Here is a 21,967-nt window from a genome sequence, read left to right as displayed (position 1 = left end):
AGGGATAACGTTTCTATTAACAATATCTTTCAGGACCCTTTTCCTCCGTTTTATGAGCTGTGGAAAAGAAGTTCCTGTAAAATAGTCTAATAGGGGGTATAGGTGTTTGTGTTAGTTGTCTCTTCAGAGGTTGCATGGCTTTTCACTTTCCTTCTTATGATGTCTTCGATGAAACCATTGGAGAAGCCGTTATTGACTAGAACCTGCCTTACCCTACAGAGTTCTTCGTCGACCTTGCTTCCATTCTGAGCTGTGGCTGAGAGCACGGTCGACGTATGCGTTAACAACACTCCTCTTGTACCTGTCAGGGACAGTCGCTGTGGCATTTAGGCACATTCCTATGTGTTGTTTCCTTAGTGTAGACTGCAGTGTGGAAAACCTCCGCCTTTTCCATGAACTGTTACATCTAGAAAAGGCAGCTTCCCATCCTTTTCCGTCTCGTAAGTGAAACGCAGCACGGAACTCTGCTTCAAATGCCTCCTTCAGCTCCTGCAGATGTCTGACATCAGGTACCTGTGTAAAAATGTCGTCAACATACCTGCAGTATATGGCCGGTTTCAAGTTCATGTCGACTAAGACTTTTGCTCGATGGTACCCATGTAGAAGTTTGCAAACAGGACACCTAGGGGAGAACCCATGGCGACCCCATCTACTTGCTTATACATGTTGCCCATCCGGGCTCAAGAAGGGTGCCATCTTTAGTACAAGCTTGGAGTAGTTTCCTCAGAATACTTTCTGGCATGTCAAGAGGAGTTATATAGGCAAGATAGCCTATATACAGTATATAGGCAAGACAACAACATCTCTTTCTAGGCGTTTAACGATGCATAAGCAACAGGGCTCCATTAAGGAACATATAATCTCTTCCCATAACCAAACCATCGCCAGAGAAATCCTAGTAAACAACACAGAAATCATCGATAGATACAGCGATAGCAGGCGGCTTGACGTTTGCGAGGCACTACACATCAAGAAGTCAACACCAGCAATCAACAGCCAATTATTGCACAACTATATTCTACCCACCTCAAGACTCCGCTCCAATATAGAAGCATCAAGAAATATGGACCAATAGGCTTTCTACAAACACTTCTATTCAATACCCATTGTTTGTGTTCTGTCTTGTGTTGATACTTTTAATACCCTATTAATATCCCCTTTTGTTCTGTCTTGTGTTAATGCCACATCACCCCTCCCACCTCACTCAAATGTAGATATAAAATCGGAGATACGTAAGTTCTATTCAGTTGTGTATTTGTGAACTAAAAGTCTTTGAAAATGTAATAAGTTTTACGAAACGCGCCCGTGTCGCGTCAGACTAGAAATAAAAATGAATTTTGGAGAATTGATTTTTGATTTACCTCCAACAGTGAAGCGTAATGTACGAAAGATTGAGAAAATTCGTGTTAGAATTATTAATCTTACTTTTTCGGTCATATTTAATAATATATATATATATATATATATATATATATATATATATATATATATATATATATATATATATATATATATAAAGTAGAGAATAAAATTACAATAGAACTGTGACATATTGTTAGTTTACGTTTTTTGTTCATTAGACACAAAGAGATAAGTGGCTTTATATATTTATTTGTTGCCTTCTTTTGATAATTACTTATATATATATTTAGTATAGTATAAATAAATAAATGTTTATTCAGGTAAAGTACATACATACAAGAGGCTTTACAAACATTGATAGATTTATAGATAGAGCTAGTACATACAAGGCCTAAAGCCACTATTACGCAAAGCGTTTAGGGCAGGAAAAACATTAAAGACTAAAACTTAATACTAATTGAGATTAAAGTATAAAATGTGTTGAGAACAATTAAAAATAAAAATAAAAAAGGGGGGAACATGGCAGAAGAAGCAGCACAAATACAAGTTGATTACAGCAGTCGGTGTGTTGTTGGCAGTGTAGTAAAGTGTGGTAGGGGTTGAGACGAAGCCTTGAGCAGCGCAGAGAGCTCAGTGTGGCCAGGGATAGAGAGCTGGGATGCGGGGTGAGAGTCGGGGAGCGTAGCACTCTGAATGCAGGTAGAGTTGAAGAGCGCAATGTGAGACGAGAGCGTGGAAGCTCGATGGGGCCGGAGTCTGGCCGTCTGCTCTGTGTCGAGGCTGAAGTGTCTTGTTGTCGGTAGGAACTGGACACGTGGAGTCTTACCTTGTTCTTGGTGAGTGTTGAAGATGTGCGGTGTCTCAAGCGTCTCTAATGAATCACTCTTCAAATTAGATTGAAGATTATTTGTTGTTGTTTTAGATTCAGCCACTGGGAACCAAAAGTTGCAAGTAGCACAGGCTATGGTGAGCCCGTACTGGACTTACCTGGCACAAGAGCGGGACTGTGAAGATTATTCTGATTGATTGATGAAAATTAATTAAGCCACCCAAGAGGTGGCACGGGCATGAATAGCCCGTAAGTGGTACAATTTTTTGTTCAGTAATTCTTTTCAGTTTTCTGAGGTTGCATTTAACCATCAAGCTGTTATCGCGGGGAGGATACTGCTTGACAGTCTTTATGAGAGTGTCCAGCTGCTGGACACCTTTGTTGACCAGGAGAGTGGCTGTGTTGATGGCTTCAGGGTGGCCACTGCATGATTCAGGGACTCTTAAAACTCTTCTAAGGTCGTTGGATGCTTCACATTCCAGAAGATAGTGAAGTAATGGCTTTTCTGTGACAGTTTGGCAGAAGATGCATTCTCTCTGTCGGGGTTCACCAATCTCCCAGTTGCATCTGTAACCTAGACGTAGTCTATATAACCTAACTGCTATTTCCCTGATACCATGTTGCAGATGGCGAACCTTCAGCTATTCTCTGGTGCAGGTAGGCTTTGTTGAGATGTGAGAGTTTTTTGGTGATGATGTTTTTTATGTTCTCTAGGCTGGGTTGAATTGTTTTATGTATCACTGGATGACGAGTTGCCAATTTAACAATTTCATCGGCTTTCTCATTTAATGGGATTCCAACATGGGATGGGATCCAGTTTAATGTTATACCTGGTTGATACCGGGTTGATGGGGTTCTGGGGGTTCTTCTACTCCCCCAAGCCCGGCCCGGGGCCAGACTTGACTTGTGAGAGTTTGGTCCACCAGGCTGTTGCTTGGAGCGGCCCGCAGGCCCACATACCCACCACAGCCCGGTTGGTCCGGCACTCCCTGGAGGAAACAATCTAGTTTTATCTTGAAGATGTCCACGGTTGTTCCTGTAATATTTCTGATGCTCGCTGGTAGGACGTTAAACAACCGTGAACCTCTGATGTTCATACAGTGTTCTCTGATTGTGCCTATGGCACCTCTGCTCTTCACTGGTTTTATTCTGCATTTTCTTCCATATCGTTCACTCCAGTACGTTGTTATTTTACTGTGTAGATTTGGGACCTGTCCCTCCAGTATTTTCCATGTGTATATTATTTGGTATCTCTCTCGTCTCCTTTCTAGTGAGTACATTTGGAGAGCTTTGAGACGATCCCAATAATTTAGGTGCTTTATCTCGTCTATGCGTGCCGTATATGTTCTCTGTATTCCCTCTATTTCAGCAATCTCTCCTGCTCTGAAGGGGGAAGTGAGTACTGAGCAGTACTCGAGACGGGACAACACAAGTGATTTGAAGAGTACAACCATTGTGATGGGATCTCTGGACTTGAAGGTTCTCGTAATCCATCCGATCATTTTTCTGGCTGACGCAATATTTGCTTGGTTATGCTCCCTAAACGTTAGGTCGTCGGACATCATTATTCCCAAATCCTTGACATGCTGTTTTCCTACTATGGGAAGATTCGATTGTGTTTTGTACCCTGTATTATGTTTAAGATCCTCATTTTTGCCGTACCTGAGTACCTGGAATTTATCACCGTTAAACATCATGTTATTTTCTGCTTCCCAGTCCAGTTATGTTGAATCCTTTGCCTTTAGCGACTGCTCCAAGATACAAAATGGTGGTAATTATTTCCACATTATCTTTCCACTGTTTTTGTCCTAGTATTTGAAGTGCAGCTTTTGAGTCTGTGTGTATGATTGTATTTTGAGTGTTTTGTGCAATCACATATGTGAATGCCTGTTGTATGGCAAACAGCTCAGTTTGGGTTGATGATACTAGTCCTCCCAGTCTCCAATATGCCTGTACGCTGGTCGTGCAAAGAGCAGCGCCAGCACTCTCATATTCTGTGTCCACCGATCCGTCTGTGAAGATGTGGGTGGCTCCTGCTACTGCTATGCTATACATTTGCTCTTCTATTATGCGCCTTAGGATTGTCGGATCATAGGCAGCCTTTTTCATTGGGAGACTTTCTATTACTATTTTGAAAGTAGGCTTTTCCCACGGCGCGGAAGGAGTGTAATTTGGGTGTGGATGATCACCCTCTCTATCAAGAATCATGCTTTTTAAATGTAGTCTCTTTAGGACATTTCCTGCTCTTGCAGCCCAAGAGTTTCCATTATTTTGGCCAAGTCCAACCACCAAGGCCTGCCGTACTGGGATTGGAGCAGGAGAAATAATTATCTTACTGATAATTGTAGCTGTTCTTTGTGATATTCTTTCTTGTAGAGAGGGCAAACCCGTCTCCAGTCTTAGAGTTTCAAGCCTGGTCCACATGGGGGCTCCCAGTGCGGCTCTCATAGCATTGTTTTGGGCAACTTCAAGCTTTTTCCACTGTTGGTGTGATAGATTTGTGAGTGCAGGTGCGGCATAATCGATCACTGATCTGACTGCCTGTACATAGTATGTGCGAAGGACTTGCAGATTGGCTCCTCCAGAAAGGGAGGTTAGCGACCTGAGGATTGCCGTCCGGGCCGCAGTTCGCTCTCTCAAGTAAGTGACCTCAGCATTAAAATTCATGTGTGTGTCCAGGATGATTCCTAGATACTGATAGGTGTCGACCCATTCAATTGGTTGACCCTGTACTGTGAGTTGGATGTTGGGCTTCGCTATTTTTATGGGCATGGCTTTTGTCTTTGAGGGGTTGAGTTTGATCCCAATCTGTTTTGCCTCTTTACTGATGCAGTCTAAGCATTTGGGTGCAAGGCGCGCCGCATCCCTTCCTTTTATGATGATGACAAAGTCGTCTGCGTAGTTTAGCAGCCTGCAGTGATGTGGGAGTTTCAACCTCATTATTCTTTCCATTAAACAATTGAAGAGAAGAGGGCTGAGAATACCTCCTTGCGGTGTACCATTTTCATGTCTTTTGTACTCAGAGACTGTGCCATGAAGTTTTACTCTTGCTTCTCTGTTTATGAGAGTTTTTTTCTGCTCCAGGAGAGCAGGTTGCCTCTTACCTCTTTGTCGATGAGGCAGCAGAGAATAGCTGGGGCAATAGCCAGTTCAAAGGCTTCTCGAGGTCCAGGAATATCAGCATTCCTGGTCTGTCATTCAAGTGGGCTAACAGAGTTGTAATACATTCCACTGTGCCAACCCCTCTTCTATAGGCATACATATCATGGTGCAGTTTAGGCATTTTCCACTCCAGCCTGTTGAGTGCCATTCTGTCAGCCGTCTTGGCTGCACAGCTTTGGAGAGAGATCGGCCTGGGATTAGCTGGATCTTTGGGTTTTGGGATCGGCACTATGTCTGCTCTATTCCACGCTGAAGGTCTAGTTTGAGAAGTTCAGGCTAAATTAATTAACCTTAGGTATGCATCATCTCCCTCTGGGCCGAGGTTTCTAATCATTTTATAGGTTATTTTGTCGGCTCCAGGGGATGTATCCTTGGAGTTTTTCTTAGCCCGATTGAGCTCATCCAGTGTGAAGGGGGCATTAGTGTCAGAGACTTCTTCACATGCTGTAAGGATTCTGTGCCACCTTTCTTCCTCTAGTCCGGTCTGTACTGCTAATACATCTGGTGGAAGTTGATTGCTGGCTGCTCTCTCTGCAAACCTGGTTGCCAGTACTTCGGCTTCCTGTTGAGGATCCTTGGGTGTGGAGCTTTAGGTGTTTTATTCCCTTTGGCTCGGTGAATTTGCTGCCCACATCTCTCAGAGGAGGTGTGTTCATTCAGGTGTGAACACCATTCCAGCCACTTTTGTTCTTTTATTTGTCTGGTCTCTCGATGTACATGTTCCTTGACCTCACAAAGTAAGATCCTGTTGCGGTCACTTGGCTGCTTTTTGTATAGCTTTCTTGTTCTGTTGAGTCTATGGTTGAGTTCTTTGACACGTTCGCAATAGTACCAATGATCTTTATGGTGTCCGGTGGGCTGTTTTTTCAGTGGGATTGAGTGGTTGGCTGCACTTTGAATCGCTTTGACAAAATCTTGTTCTGCCTGATTAATGTCTTCGGGAACATCATAGTTTCTATACCACTCTGAAATGAGGTTTTGAAATCGGTCCCAGTTTGCTAAAGCAAAGTTCCAGGCTTCAGATGGAGGCGGAGGTGGTGGTGGGTAGATCCCACCCCACTTCAGATGGAGGCGGAGGTGGTGGTGGGTAGATCCCACCCCACTTCAGATGGAGGCGGAGGTGGGGTGGGTAGGGTACTTTAGATCAATTTGGACCCCATAGTGGTCGCTTGTGAGTGTTGGCTCAACTGACCATGTTGCTGCATCTCTTAGGGAGGCTGAAACGAAGGTCAGGTCTAATCTGCCTCCTTGGATGTGGGTAGGTTCATTCTTGTTTAGGATTTGGATTTCTGGAAGCTGGTCCAGTAGATGTGCAATGTGAATGCCGACCTCATTTGTTGTGTTCGAGCCCAGTGCCAATCGATGATGGGCATTAAAATCTCCACAAATGATTGTGTTTGATGTAGTCGCGTGTCCAAATAACACAGAGAGATCCGTTTCGGCATGTGGAGACCTGTACACATTAAACACTTCAAGTTTGTCGTGTCTTAGCTCAATGTTTACTCCCATTACCTCTGTCCCTGCTCCACAATCGGGTGGGCTGGTTATGGACTTGGAGACCAGGTCACATTTGACATAGATTGCACATCCCCTGGATTGCCCATTGATCCATGGAAGGAAGAAGCCTCGATAGCCTGAGATTTTAGGTTCTAATCCGGCTCGAAGCAAGCTCTCCTGTAGTATCAGGATGTCTATGCCCTTGGTTGCTGCTATGCATTGCAAGTGTTGCAATTTAGTGCGCAGTCCTTGCGCATTCCATTGCAGGATCTTTAGACCTCTAGGTTCTTGGAATTTGCTGATATTACCGTGGTATCCATGGAGTCTGATGAACACGCCATGGAAGTTGCAATTGGTGTAGAAGATCTTAGTGGACCTGAAATTGACTCATCAATGTCGCTTTTAGACGAGCTGGACTGTTTTTTAGTGGAGTTTCTCCTGCCCTGCATTCTTGAAGGTGAGGATATTATATTTTCGAAGTTCTTGAGCTTGTGCTCAATTGTCTTCCGAGTCTCTGTGGTTTGTTTGATACAGTGTATCGACAGCAGACTTTCAACCAATTCCGTGACCAAAGTTTTGAGCATTGGCCAGAGAGCGTCCAGTTGTGCGGGAGCACTATTTACTGTTGTGCAGGTTTGGGGCCTGGCTACTTTTTGACCCTTCTCAGGGGACATTTTGACACTGGTATTGTTACTCTTACTCTTATTGCCCCCCCCCCCCCCCCAGTGTGCTTACTGGATGCAATGGGCGGGCGACTGTTTTGAACATGTTTCTTCTGGCCTCCAGCTATTCCTTTGTCTTGGATGGAGGCCTTCATACCCTTCACCATGGCCGATGGTGAAGGGCCGTGTGATTATTTTGATTTGATTGATTGATGAAGATTAAGCCACCTAAAAGGTGGCACGGGCATGAATAGCCCGTAAGTGGTGGCCCTTTTGAGCCATTACCAGTATCAAGAGCTGATACTGGAGATCTGTGAAGGTGCGACTGCACCCTACGTGACGGGAGATGTCTCCCGTGTGATTATTTGCTTCTCGCTTGCTAATATAATCGGTCAACACCTCACCGTCCTCTAGCAGGTAGGGAAGAAGTGCTAACTGTAATTCGGGAAAAGGTATGAATTTGTAATTAGTGACTTAAGTAGAATTAACAGACCTTTCTCATTATCTGCACATAAGCTAATGAGAATTAGGAGCAAAATATATTACTGAATATGCTTACTACAGAGTTACAGCCCCGCTCCTGTGCCAGGTAAGTCCACTACGGGCTCACCATAGCCCGTGCTACTTGCCCCGCTCCTGTGCCAGGTAAGTCCACTACGGGCTCACCATAGCCCGTGCTACTTGCCCCGCTCCTGTGCCAGGTAAGTCCACTACGGGCTCACCATAGCCCGTGCTACTTGGAACGTTTTGTTCCCAGTAGCTGAATCTTAAACAACAACAACAGCATACTACAGAGCCATACGGCAGGCCCTCAAGACCAAGGTATTATAATCTACACACACTACACTATACACTGAAATCACAATAGCCTCATATATCAAATGAATCTGTTAATTTGAATCTGTTTACAGCAGCGTTCAAATTGAGAATCTATGGTGAAATTTAGCCAAAGCAATTTGTACATAGAGAGAGTAAGTAACAACATAATTTTTGAAATTTGAATTTAATTTAAATTTTTTGAATTTTTTGAATTTGAAAATTTGAATCTGAATTGGAAAATTAAACACCCAAATCCACACATTTAAAAATAATGGAATTGACATTTCGGGTCGTCCAGCTGGGCTGGTCGAGGTTCAAACACGGCTTGTTAGGCGAGAACCTTTTCAGACCTGACGCTGGTCAAATGGTTATATTTGGGCAGGAATGACCAGTCACCACAGTTGGGCTCAGCTGACCGGAGCCCAACATAAAAAACAAAATCTCTGTAGAGGGGAGAGAAGCAGGTCTTATATTCTAATACTATACTTGTCAATAGGCTGTCGGTCGTCGTGCATTGGGTGGTAAGTCATAGGGTGAAATTGAAACGGTTGTTGATTGGCTATAGAAAGTTGGCAAAGTAGTGTGGGGGTAGGTTACCTTCAGGTAATGAGGCTTGGGGCAGGTTACCTGCAGGTAACGAGGCAAGGGGGTAGGTTACCTGCAGGCGAGGAAACATGGAGGGATGCTCCCGGACGCAGGTTCGAATCCTCATTACGGCCCTTATGGATTTGTTCATGGAGTTCTTGCTCTTTGAGCCCGCCTCTCAACTACCAATCAACTGTTCCCCCCCCCCCACACCCACAAAGCAGCCCATAACAGTTGTCTAACTCCCAGGTACCTATTTACTGCTAGGTGAACAGGGGGGGGGGCATCAGTGTGATAGAAACTAAGCCCATTTGTTTCCGCCGGGGATCGATTCCCGGACCCCTAGGACTACGAATCCCGAGCGCTGTCCACTCAGCCGTCAGGCCCTGTGTTTAAACCACTCGTGGTATTTGGAGAGCGAATATGGAATCAAATAGTTTGTGGGTGGAATGTTTATTGATCGGGATTTGTAAACATTCTCTGAATATTGTGATATTTTCTCGCGAATTGTTCTGATTCCCCCAATTATTATGCTGGTCATTCGCTGGATATTTAATGGTTTTAAATTAATAATGTTAAATATTTTGTTCTGACCGATATCTGTAATGTAATATTTTTTGTAATGTTCGATTAACATTTATTAACAAAAAACTAAATTTTGTTACAGTTTTGGTGAGTATAGAGAAACAGCTTCGGTGAGTACAAACAGCTTTGATGAGTACAGCTTCGGTGAGTACAAACAGCTTTGATGAGTACAGCTTCGGTGAGTACAAACAGCTTTGATGAGTACAGCTTCGGTGAGTACAAACAGCTTTGATGAGTACAGCTTCGGTGAGTACAAACAGCTTTGATGAGTACAGCTTCGGTGAGTACAAACAGCTTTGATGAGTATAGCTTTGGTGAGTACAAACAGCTTTGATGAGTACAGCTTTGGTGAGTACAAACAGCTTTGATGAGTACAGCTTTGGTAAGTACAAACAGCTTTGATGAGTACAGCTTCGGTGAGTACAAACAGCTTTGATGAGTACAGCTTCGGTGAGTACAAACAGCTTTGATGAGTACAGCTTTGGTGAGTACAAACAGCTTTGATGAGTACAGCTTCGGTGAGTACAAACAGCTTTGATGAGTACAGCTTTGGTGAGTACAAACAGCTTTGATGAGTACAGCTTCGGTGAGTACAAACAGCTTTGATGAGTACAGCTTTGGTGAGTACAAACAGCTTTGATGAGTACAGCTTCGGTGAGTACAAACAGCTTTGATGAGTACAGCTTTGGTGAGTACACACAGCTTTGATGAGTACAGCTTCGGTGAGTACAAACAGCTTTGATGAGTACAGCTTCGGTGAGTACAAACAGCTTTGATGAGTACAGCTTCGGTGAGTACAAACAGCTTTGATGAGTACAGCTTCGGTGCGTACAAACAGCTTTGATGAGTACAGCTTCGGTGAGTACAAACAGCTTTGATGAGTACAGCTTCGGTGAGTACAAACAGCTTTGATGAGTACAGCTTCGGTGAGTACAAACAGCTTTGATGAGTAAACACAGCTTCATTGAATTTAGACGCTGTGAACGTACCTATTCCTTCTATAGTTACAAATATATTTATGTAGATACAGTTTTTTTTTTGAGATATATACAAGAGTTGTTACATTCTTGTACAGCCACTAGTACGCGTAGCGTTTCGGGCAAGTCCTTAATCCTATGGTCCCTGGAATACGATCCCCTGCCGCGAAGAATCGTTTGTTAGCGAAACAAACGTTTGTTAGTAGTTAACGAAAAGATTATGTTCATGAGTTTGTTTAATAAATTCTATGTTAATATTCCTGACTTTAACTAGTATCGTTCTTGTGTTAAATGTGTTTATCTATATAAATAAAAATGGAAACGTTCGTTTGTTCAAACCCGCTAATCTCCGAAAGTTCTTCACTGATTGCTTTGAAATTTTTATACAATGTTCCATTCGCATCCGAGCGGGTTTTTATATACATACTATATAGATGTCACGTCTGTGACGGGTAAAAACATGAGGTTTTGAAAAACAGCGCCATCTGTTGCACATAATAGCAACATGCACGCTATACTAAATGTCACGAATTCCATTGCAATGTTTCCGATTGCATTGATAAATTTTATTTATCTAGGAAATCATTGCTGTGGCCGGGTACTGCTAGTAATATATATATATATATATATATATATATATTATATATATATATATATATATATATATATATGTCGTACCTAGTAGCCAGAACGCACTTCTGGCCCTACTATGCAAGGCCCGATTTGCCTAATAAGCCAAGTTTTCCTGAATTAATATATTTTCTCTAATTTTTTTCTTATGAAATGATAAAGCTACCCATTTCATTATGTATGAGGTAATTTTTTTGTATTGAAGTTAAAATTAACGTAGATATATGACCGAATATAACCAACCCTACCTAACCAACCCTACCTAACCAACCCTACCTAACCAACCCTACCTAACCTAACCTAACCTAACCTATCTTTATAGGTTAGGTTAGGTTGCCGAAAAAGTTAGGTTAGGTTAGGTAGGTTAGGTAGTCGAAAAACAATTATTTCACGAAAACTTGGCTTATTAGGCAAATCCGGCCTTGCATAGTAGGCTGAGAAGTGCGTTCTGGCTACTAGGTACGACATATATATATATATATATATATATATATATAATATTATATATATATATATATATATATATATAATATATATATATTATATATATATATATATATATATATAATATATATATATATAATATATATTATTATATATATATATATCTATATATATATATATATATATATATATATATATAATATATATGTGTGTCTGTGTGCGTTGATTAGTTAAGCATTTTTACATCTCTTAATTTATTTTAGATTATAGTTCAAAATGTATTTTTTTGTTTATTTAGTCTAAGAATAATTTAATAAATGTGTAAATTAAGAACTCGGCCCAGACTCTTGTTGAGGCAAAGTACACCGTTCACAGTACCTCTCTCAGGCTCACTACCGGGTATAGGGTCCACTACCACTCACAGGATGGGTATGGGGTCCACTACCACTCACAGGATGGGTATGGGGTCCACTACCACCCACAGGATGGGTATGGGGTCCACTACCACTCACAGGATGGGTATGGGGTCCACTACCACTCACAGGATGGGTATGGGGTCCACTACCACCCACAGGATGGGTATGGGGTCCACTACCACTCACAGGATGGGTATGGGGTCCACTACCACTCACAGGATGGGTATGGGGTCCACTACCACCCACAGGATGGGTATGGGTCCACTACCACCCATAGGATGGGTATGGGGTCCACTACCACCCACAGGATGGGTATGGGGTCCACTACCACCCACAGGATGGGTATGGGGTCCACTACCACTCACAGGATGGGTATGGGGTCCACTACCACGCACAGGATGGGTATGGGGTCCACTACCACCCACAGGATGGGTATGGGGTTCACTACCACCCACAGGATGGGTATGGGGTTCACTACCACCCACAGGATGGGTATGGGGTCCACTACCACTCACGGGATGGGTATGGGGTCCACTACCACCCACAGGATGGGTATGGGGTCCACTACCACCCATAGGATGGGTATGGGTCCACTACCACCCATAGGATGGGTATGGGGTCCAATACCACCCACAGGATGGGTATGGGGTCCACTACCATCCACAGGATGGGTATGGGGTCCACTACCACCCACAGGATGGGTATGGGGTTCACTACCACCCATAAGATGAGTATGGGGTCCACTACCACCCATAAGATGAGTATGGGGTCCACTACCACCCACAGGATGGGTATGGGGTCCACTACCACCAACAGGATGGGTATGGGGTCCACTACCACCCATAGGATGGGTATGGGGTCCACTACCACCCACAGGATGGGTATGGGGTCCACTACCACTCACAGGATGGGTATGGGGTCCACTACCACTCGCAGGATGGGTATGGGGTCCACTACCACCCACAGGATGGGTATGGGGTCCACTACCACTCACAGGATGGGTACGGGGTCCACTACCACCCATAGGATGGGTATGGGGTCCACTACCACTCACAGGATGGGTATGGGGTCCACTACCACTCACAGGATGGGTATGGGGTCCACTACCACTCGCAGGATGGGTATGGGGTCCACTACCACTCACAGGATGGGTATGGGGTCCACTACCACTCGCAGGATAGGTATGGGGGTCCACTACCACTCACAGGATGGGTATGGGGTCCACTACCACTCACGGGATGGGTATGGGGTCCAATACCACCCACAGGATGGGTATGGGGTCCACTACCATTCACAAGACACGTATTGGGTCCACTACCACTCAAAAGATGGGTCATTTTATTGCTAAAACAATTAGTTTTCCTAGAGTATCAACGTTAAATTCTTTGTATATATACTTTATAACAGAAAGACAATATTCTTTATTTTGCATTTCATAAATTCGTCTAAGATCAAGTAATTTTTAAGGATTTTAGTCACAAAAATTATTAATCTGTTTTTTAGTAACGTCACCCCATAAAATCTTATCCGTTTTCTTTCTTACATTTGCGAATTATTTAACAAAATAATTATTTACATTAATTGGCTATTTCTGTGCTAAAATGAGCATGTAGCCTATTGGTATAAATCCGCATGATAGTTTATATAATTTGTAATTATATATGAATATATCCTACTTATACAATGTTATTTAATGCATATAATATGCCTTAAAAGTTAGAATTCCTTCTGATTAATATATATATATATATATATATATTTATATATATATATATATATATATATATATATATAATATATATTATATATATATATTATATATATATATATATGTATAATTTTAAATGTGTATAGGCTAAATAGCTTCAGTATAGGCTAAATAGGAGCGGCAGGGAAGATCAACTCAGGTATGGCGGGGGAAAATCTTGGTGGCGGGGAATGTCAGCAGCGAGAGATGGCGTTGGTGGGGGAAAAAAGGGAACTTTGTATACGTTCCTAATATGACAGGGAACGTATCGATTTCCTGACCCCTTCAACAGTTGTGTTGGGAGGGGGGGGGGAGGATGGGAAGGGGTGGGTGGGGAAAGGAAAAGGGGGGGGGGATGAAAGGAAGGGTGGGAGGGGGAGAAAGGCAAGGGGGAGGGGGAGTAAAGGGAAGGGAATGAAGATTTAGGTAGAAAATCGAGCGGGCAAGGAAGGGTAGGAGCTGTCAAGGAAAATGGAAGGGAAGATGGAAGGGGGTGATGGGATGGGGTGATGGAGGCAGGGGGGGGGGGAGCAGAGAACACCTGCTAACATGCCCGGAACCTATCAACGCGCGCGGGAATAACCGCTCGCGCGCACCGCGACCCTCACCCGTGTTGGTGGTGCTCTCTAGCACCTCACCCGTGTTGGTGGTGCTCTCTAGCACCTCACCCGTGTTGGTGGTGCTCTCTAGCACCTCACCCGTGTTGGTGGTGCTCTCTAGCACCTCACCAGTGTTGCTCTCTAGCACCTCACCAGTGTTGCTCTCTAGCACCTCACCCGTGTTGGTGTTGCTCTCTAGCACCTCACCCGTGTTGGTGTTGCTCTCTAGCACCTCACCCGTGTTGGTGTGGCTCTCTAGCACCTCACCCGTGTTGGTGTGGCTCTCTAGCACCTCACCCGTGTTGGTGGTGCTCTCTAGCACCTCACCCGTGTTGGTGTTGCTCTCTAGCACCTCACCCGTGTTGGTGTTGCTCTCTAGCACCTCACCCGTGTTGGTGTTGCTCTCTAGCACCTCACCCGTGTTGGTGTTGCTCTCTAGCACCTCACCCGTGTTGGTGTGGCTCTCTAGCACCTCACCCGTGTTGGTGTGGCTCTCTAGCACCTCACCCGTGTTGGTGGTGCTCTCTAGCACCTCACCCGTGTTGGTGTTGCTCTCTAGCACCTCACCCGTGTTGGTGTTGCTCTCTAGCACCTCACCCGTGTTGGTGTTGCTCTCTAGCACCTCACCCGTGTTGGTGTGGCTCTCTAGCACCTCACCCGTGTTGGTGTGGCTCTCTAGCACCTCACCCGTGTTGGTGTGGCTCTCTAGCACCTCACCCGTGTTGGTGGTGCTCTCTAGCACCTCACCCGTGTTGGTGGTGCTCTCTAGCACCTCACCCGTGTTGGTGGTGCTCTCTAGCACCTCACCCGTGTTGGTGTGGCTCTCTAGCACCTCACCCGTGTTGGTGTGGCTCTCTAGCACCTCACCCGTGTTGGTGGTGCTCTCTAGCACCTCACCCGTGTTGGTGGTGCTCTCTAACACCTCACCCGTGTTGGTGGTGCTCTCTAGCACCTCACCCGTGTTGGTGGTGCTCTCTAACACCTCACCCGTGTTGGTGGTGCTCTCTAGCACCTCACCCGTGTTGGTGGTGCTCTCCAGCACCTCACCCGTGTTGGTGGTGCTCTCTAGCACCTCACCAGTGTTGGTGGTGCTCTCTAGCACCTCACCCGTGTTGGTGGTGCTCTCTAGCACCTCACCCGTGTTGGTGTTGTCCCTGACGCCTCACCAGTGTGTATATTGTCCCCCTGATATTGTCCCTGATGCCCTATTGGTATAAATCTAATACGCCCAATTCTGTCCCATCACTTGAGAATGAACCATGTAGGTTCGAAACGTTGTGTAAATTTATGATAAGTTTAATACATTCTACAGTTAATTATTTATCTTTTGTCACTTTGAACAAAGATGACAGTTGGAGAAATCCTCTTACAAATGACCAAGATGCAAGAGTACTAGACAGAGGGATAGAAGCCATTAACAAGACAATAATCGATACAAAATATGCACTCATATTCAATTAATCATATATATATATATATATATATATATATATATATATATATATATATATATATATATATATATATATATATATATTATTAAATATGACCGAAAAAGTAAGATTAATAATTCTTACACGAATTTTCTCGATCTTTCTTACGTTTCTTTTCACTGTTGATGGTAATTCAAAGATCAATTCTCCAAAATTCATTTTTATTTCTAGTCTGACGCGACACTTGAGCGCGTTTCGTAAAACTTATTACATTTTCAAAGACTTTAGTTTACACAAACACACACAACTTTAACTGAATAGAGCTTAAACATCTTTAGAGTTTTTATGTAACACTGTAAAGTGTTTGGTTTAGTTTAATACATACATAGAGTACATGAGTCACAGACAAGGATCTGAGAGGCGCCAGTTGTCTGCCTGAGATCTCACACCTCAAAGCGTTAATGACCTCAAGTGACCTGAGGTCAGATCATGAGAATTTCACCTTGCTTCTACTAATCTCTTAATTGTAGTCTGGTAGCCTTCAAACATGCCGACGTTTAAGGAGTGGCTTGGTAGTGCCGGAGGCTATCTACTTGTGGGCGGAGTTAGTACTTGGGTCCCCAATATATACTGAGGGAGCATAGAGCATTAAGACAACAGAGCAGACGAGCCAGCAGAGCAGAGAAGACGTCCCTAGCAGGGAGGCTGTCGGCCGGCAGGGGCGAGACAGTCTCTGTCAAGCTACAGACCCCCCCCCCCTCTCTATTCAACTTAGACTCAGTCCTCGGTGAGTGAACATTTAGGTGACTTGGTCGTGTTTTACAAGTGTTGTGTGATGATCAGGGGCAGTCAAGTTGTAGTGTTCTCAGATTCTTGGATGATGACTCACTTTGAATATTAATCGTTAACATTTTAATTGGATTGCTTAAGTTATGATACTTATCATGAAAAATATAATTGTTGAATTTATTATTTAAATTGTGTTTAACTTTGTTCCTTAGAGTTTTGAGTTGAGGTGAGAAAGCCTCTGTGATTACTGGTTTCATGATTTAATGAGTACATGTTTGGAGTTGATACATGGTACAGAGGGATCATACTAATAATGAACTCATGATAACATCCTTTGAGAATTTTGTGATACAGGCAAGTTCCATTCCTTGTCTTGTATGTAATAATCATGAATGGATGGTGGCAGCATTTCGTCTTCTACTATCTACTCTTCTACTATCTATTCTTCTACTTCTACTATCTACTCTTCTTCTACCTATCTACTCCTCTCCCTCCACCCCTCTCTAAACTCTCACTTTCAACTAGTGACCCTCCTCGCTCCTCCCACCTCTCTGCCTCTCACCCCAAACCCTCACTAATTACTTCACTATTCATTTCTTCCTTTCGTTTTCTCTTATACGTTGGTGGCAATGATTATGTATTCTAGAGTTCTCTCTAGAGTTTCGGGTAACTGATCATGTGACGGCGCCTTGTAGTCTTAGCACCTAGGTAGTCGAATACCTAGGTTACAAGGTGTTGAACGAGAGAGGTTGCCTTAGGAACTCTGGAGGTGCTCTAGAATAGTTAGCTAACTGAGGACGGGATAACGGACTAGAGAGAGCTGTTTCCCCCCGACCTCGTTAGTTAACTGGGGGGTGGAATAATGGACAAGATAGAGCTATTTCCCCCACCCCCGTTACATTTATACCTACATATGACTGAAGTGACATGTTACAATAGTTTTGGATGAGGTGAAAATAAACTTTTAACACAAGACAGAACACGAAACAATGAAATACAAACAGGTATTAAAAGTAGGTAACTGCAGAAGGCCTATTTTTATTGGCCCATATTTCTTGATGCTTCTATATTGGAGCGGAGTCTTGAAGTGGGTAGAATATAGTTGTGCATTAATTGGCTGTTGATTGCTGGTGTTGACTTCTTGATGTGTAGTGCCTCGCAGACGTCGAGCCGCCTGCTATCGCTGTCTATCGATGATTTCTGTGTTGTTTGCTAAGATTTCTCTGGTGATGGTTTGGTTGTGGGAAGAGGCTATATGTTCCTTAATGGAGCCCTGTTGCTTATGCATTGTTAAACGCCTGGAAAGAGATGTTGTTGTCTTGCCTATATACTGAGTTTTTTGAGGCTTACAATCCCCAAGAGGGCATTTGAAGGCATAGACGACGTTGGTCTCTTTTAAAACGTTCTGCTTTGTGTCTGGAGAGTTTCTCATGAGTAGGCTGGCCGTTTTTTTGGTTTTATAGTAAATTGTCAGTTGTATCTTCTGATTTTGTCTGTAGGGATAACGTTTCTACTGACAATATCTTTCAGGACCCTTTCCTCCGTTTTATGGGCTGTGGAAAAGAAGTTCCTGTAAAATAGTCTAATAGGGGGTATAGGTGTTGTGTTAGTTGTCTCTTCAGAGGTTGCATGGCGTTTCACTTTCCTTCTTATGATGTCTTCCACGAAACCATTGGAGAAGCCGTTGTTGACTAGGACCTGCCTTACCCTACAGAGTTCTTCGTCGACTTGCTTCCATTCTGAGCTGTGGATGAGAGCACGGTCGACATAAGCGTTAACAACACTCCTCTTGTCCCTGTCCGGGCAGTCACTGTTGGCATTCAGGCACATTCCTATGTTTGTTTCCTTAGTGTAGACTGCAGTGTGGAAAACTCCGCTCCTTTCCATGACTGTTACATCTAGAAAGGGCAGCTTCCCATCCTTCTCCATCTCGTAAGTGAAACGCAACACAGAATTCTGCTCAAATGCCTCCTTCAGCTCCTGCAGATGTCTGACATCAGGTACCTGTGTAAAAATGTCGTCAGCATACCTGCAGTATATGGCCGTCTTCAAGTTCATGTTGACTAAGACTTTTTGCTCGATGGTACCCATGTAGTTTGCAAGCAGGACACCTAGGGGAGAACCCATGGCGACCCCATCTACTTGCTTATACATGTGCCCATCCGGGCTCAAGAAGGGTGCCTCTTTAGTACAAGCTTGGAGTAGTTTTCCTTAGACTGTTTTCTGGTATGCCAAGAGGAGTACAGGCTGGATCACAGTACATTCTGTCGGCTATCATCCCGATTGTTTCATCCACAGGTACGTTGGTAAACAGAGATTCTACGTCCAACGAGGCTCTTATCCCTGTGGCCCGTGTTCCCAGCAGCAAGTCAACAAATTCCTTTGGAGACTTCAGGCTGAAGGCGCAAGGGACATAAGGAGTCAGCAAGCCGTTGAGTCGTTTCGCCAGTCTGTACGTGGGTGTGGGTATCTGGCTGATGATTGGCTGAAGTGGAAACCCACTTCGGCCAATATATATATATATATATATATATATATATTATATATATATATATATATATATATATATATATATATATATATATATATATATATATATATATATATATATATAACTGAAAACTCACACCCCAGAAGTGACTCGAACCCATACTCCCAGGAGCAACGCAACTGGTATGTACAAGACGCCTTAATCCACTTGACCATCACGACCGGACATAATGAGGTGATAGCCTAAGCTATTTGAACCACCCCACCGCCGGCACTCGGATAGTAATCTTGGGCATAGCATTTTACCAAATCACCTCATTCTTTGGGGCACACGTGAGGAACACAAATGCGAACAAGCCTGAATGGTCCCCAGGACAATATGCAACTGAAAACTCACACCCCAGAAGTGACTCGAACCCATACTCCCAGGAGCAACGCAACTGGTATGTACAAGACGCCTTAATCCACTTGACCATCACGACCGGACATAATGAGGTGATAGCCTAAGCTATTTGAACCACCCCACCACCGGCACTCTGATAGTAATCTTGGGCATAGCATTTTACCAAATCACCTCATTCTTTGGGGCACACGTGAGGAACACAAATGCGAACAAGCCTGAATGGTCCCCAGGACAATATGCAACTGAAAACTCACACCCCCAGAAGTGACTCGAACCCATACTCCCAGGAGCAACGCAACTGGTATGTACAAGACGCCTTAATCCACTTGACCATCACGACCGGACATAATGACACGACCGGACAGTTTTCAGTTGCATATTGTCCTGGGGACCATTCAGGCTTGTTCGCATTTGTGTTCCTCACGTGTGCCCCAAAGAATGAGGTGATTTGGTAAAATGCTATGCCCAAGATTACTATCCGAGTGCCGGCGGTGGAGTGGTTCAAATAGCTTAGGCTATCACCTCATTATGTCCGGTCGTGATGGTCAAGTGGATTAAGGCGTCATGTACATACCAGTTGCGTTGCTCCTGGGAGTATGGGTTCGAGTCACTTCTGGGGTGTGAGTTTTCAGTTGCATATTGTCCTGGGGACCATTCAGGCTTGTTCGCATTTGTGTTCCTCACGTGTGCCCCAAAGAATGAGGTGATTTGGTAAAATGCTATGCCCAAGATTACTATCCGAGTGCCGGCGGTGGGGTGGTTCAAATAGCTTAGGCTATCACCTCATTATGTCCGGTCGTGATGGTCAAGTGGATTAAGGCGTCTTGTACATACCAGTTGCGTTGCTCCTGGGAGTATGGGTTCGAGTCACTTCTGGGGTGTGAGTTTTCAGTTGCATATTGTCCTGGGGACCATTCAGGCTTGTTCGCATTTGTGTTCCTCACGTGTGCCCCAAAGAATGAGGTGATTTGGTAAAATGCTATGCCCAAGATTACTATCCGAGTGCCGGCGGTGGGGTGGTTCAAATAGCTTAGGCTATCACCTCATTATGTCCGGTCGTGATGGTCAAGTGGATTAAGGCGTCTTGTACATACCAGTTGCGTTGCTCCTGGGAGTATGGGTTCGAGTCACTTCTGGGGTGTGAGTTTTCAGTTGCATATTGTCCTGGGACCATTCAGGCTTGTTCGCATTTGTGTTCCTCACGTGTGCCCCAAAGAATGAGGTGATTTGGTAAAATGCTATGCCCAAGATTACTATCCGAGTGCCGGCGGTGGGGTGGTTCAAATAGCTTAGGCTATCACCTCATTATGTCCGGTCGTGATGGTCAAGTGGATTAAGGCGTCTTGTACATACCAGTTGCGTTGCTCCTGGGAGTATGGGTTCGAGTCACTTCTGGGGTGTGAGTTTTCAGTTGCATATTGTCCTGGGGACCATTCAGGCTTGTTCGCATTTGTGTTCCTCACGTGTGCCCCAAAGAATGAGGTGATTTGGTAAATGCTATGCCCAAGATTACTATCCGAGTGCCGGCGGTGGGGTGGTTCAAATAGCTTAGGCTATCACCTCATTATGTCCGGTCGTGATGGTCAAGTGGATTAAGGCGTCTTGTACATACCAGTTGCGTTGCTCCTGGGAGTATGGGTTCGAGTCACTTCTGGGGTGTGAGTTTTCAGTTGCATATTGTCCTGGGGACCATTCAGGCTTGTTCGCATTTGTGTTCCTCACGTGTGCCCCAAAGAATGAGGTGATTTGGTAAAATGCTATGCCCAAGATTACTATCCGAGTGCCGGCGGTGGGGTGGTTCAAATAGCTTAGGCTATCACCTCATTATGTCCGGTCGTGATGGTCAAGTGGATTAAGGCGTCTTGTACATACCAGTTGCGTTGCTCCTGGGAGTATGGGTTCGAGTCACTTCTGGGATGTGAGTTTTCAGTTGCATATTGTCCTGGGGACCATTCAGGCTTGTTCGCATATATATATATATATATATACCACCTCTGGCTGGAAGAAGGGGGACCCATAGCCTCGGAGGAAACCACACATAACGCATTAGAGGGAATGTTTAGGTCCCCTCCAATACAGTTTCTGTGTGCTTTTCTCCTACCACCCCCTTCCTATGATTTTTTTTGCTTTATTGTATATACTTAAAGGTTACAATATACATTGGTTGATACAAAGAGTGATCAAGGATGTGGATCTCTTGAAGCTCCTCCGCTTCCGGACAGGAACCGAGGACGCAGCAAGCATTTCCCCTCTGGATCGCCACACTGAGACGCTGAAACAAAAAACTGGAAGCCCTTGGGTCTCTGGTGACGTCAATGAGCATGGAACCCAATTCCTTGAGAAATCCTAAGGCACTCTTGCCCCAGGGGCCATGCGTCTCAGACGCTATGGGAACAAAGAGGTATTGACCTTCCAGTTGCCTGTACTTGAGTGATTTTGCTGTTTCCCTGTGGTTGGCCGCCCCACCTGCTTGATCAGCTCCGAAGTGTACATAGGTGTCAGCCAGGGTGGATACACATGTGTAGTCCCACACCAACT

At 44.3% G+C, this 21,967-nt stretch overlaps 1 protein-coding gene across 1 annotated transcript in view; it reads right to left on the bottom strand.

The window, feature by feature from the left end:
* Nucleotides 1–1,913: 1,913 nt before the first annotated feature.
* LOC138363707 (mucin-22-like) overlaps nt 1,914–21,967 on the bottom strand; it is a 31,349-nt gene continuing 11,295 nt past the window's right edge. The window contains exons 2-3 of the mRNA XM_069323095.1: nt 14,324–15,468; nt 1,914–2,293 (exon numbers count right to left, since the gene is read on the bottom strand). Of these exons, the coding sequence (XP_069179196.1) occupies nt 1,914–2,293; nt 14,324–15,468 (1,525 nt within the window). The remainder of the gene's footprint in view (nt 2,294–14,323; nt 15,469–21,967) is intronic.

Source organism: Procambarus clarkii, chromosome 11, assembly GCF_040958095.1.
Source record: "Procambarus clarkii isolate CNS0578487 chromosome 11, FALCON_Pclarkii_2.0, whole genome shotgun sequence".
NCBI classification, from domain to species: Eukaryota; Metazoa; Arthropoda; class Malacostraca; order Decapoda; family Cambaridae; genus Procambarus; species Procambarus clarkii.
Note: the sequence above shows the minus strand (reverse complement) of the source record. Positions and strands in the feature narration are given on the sequence as shown.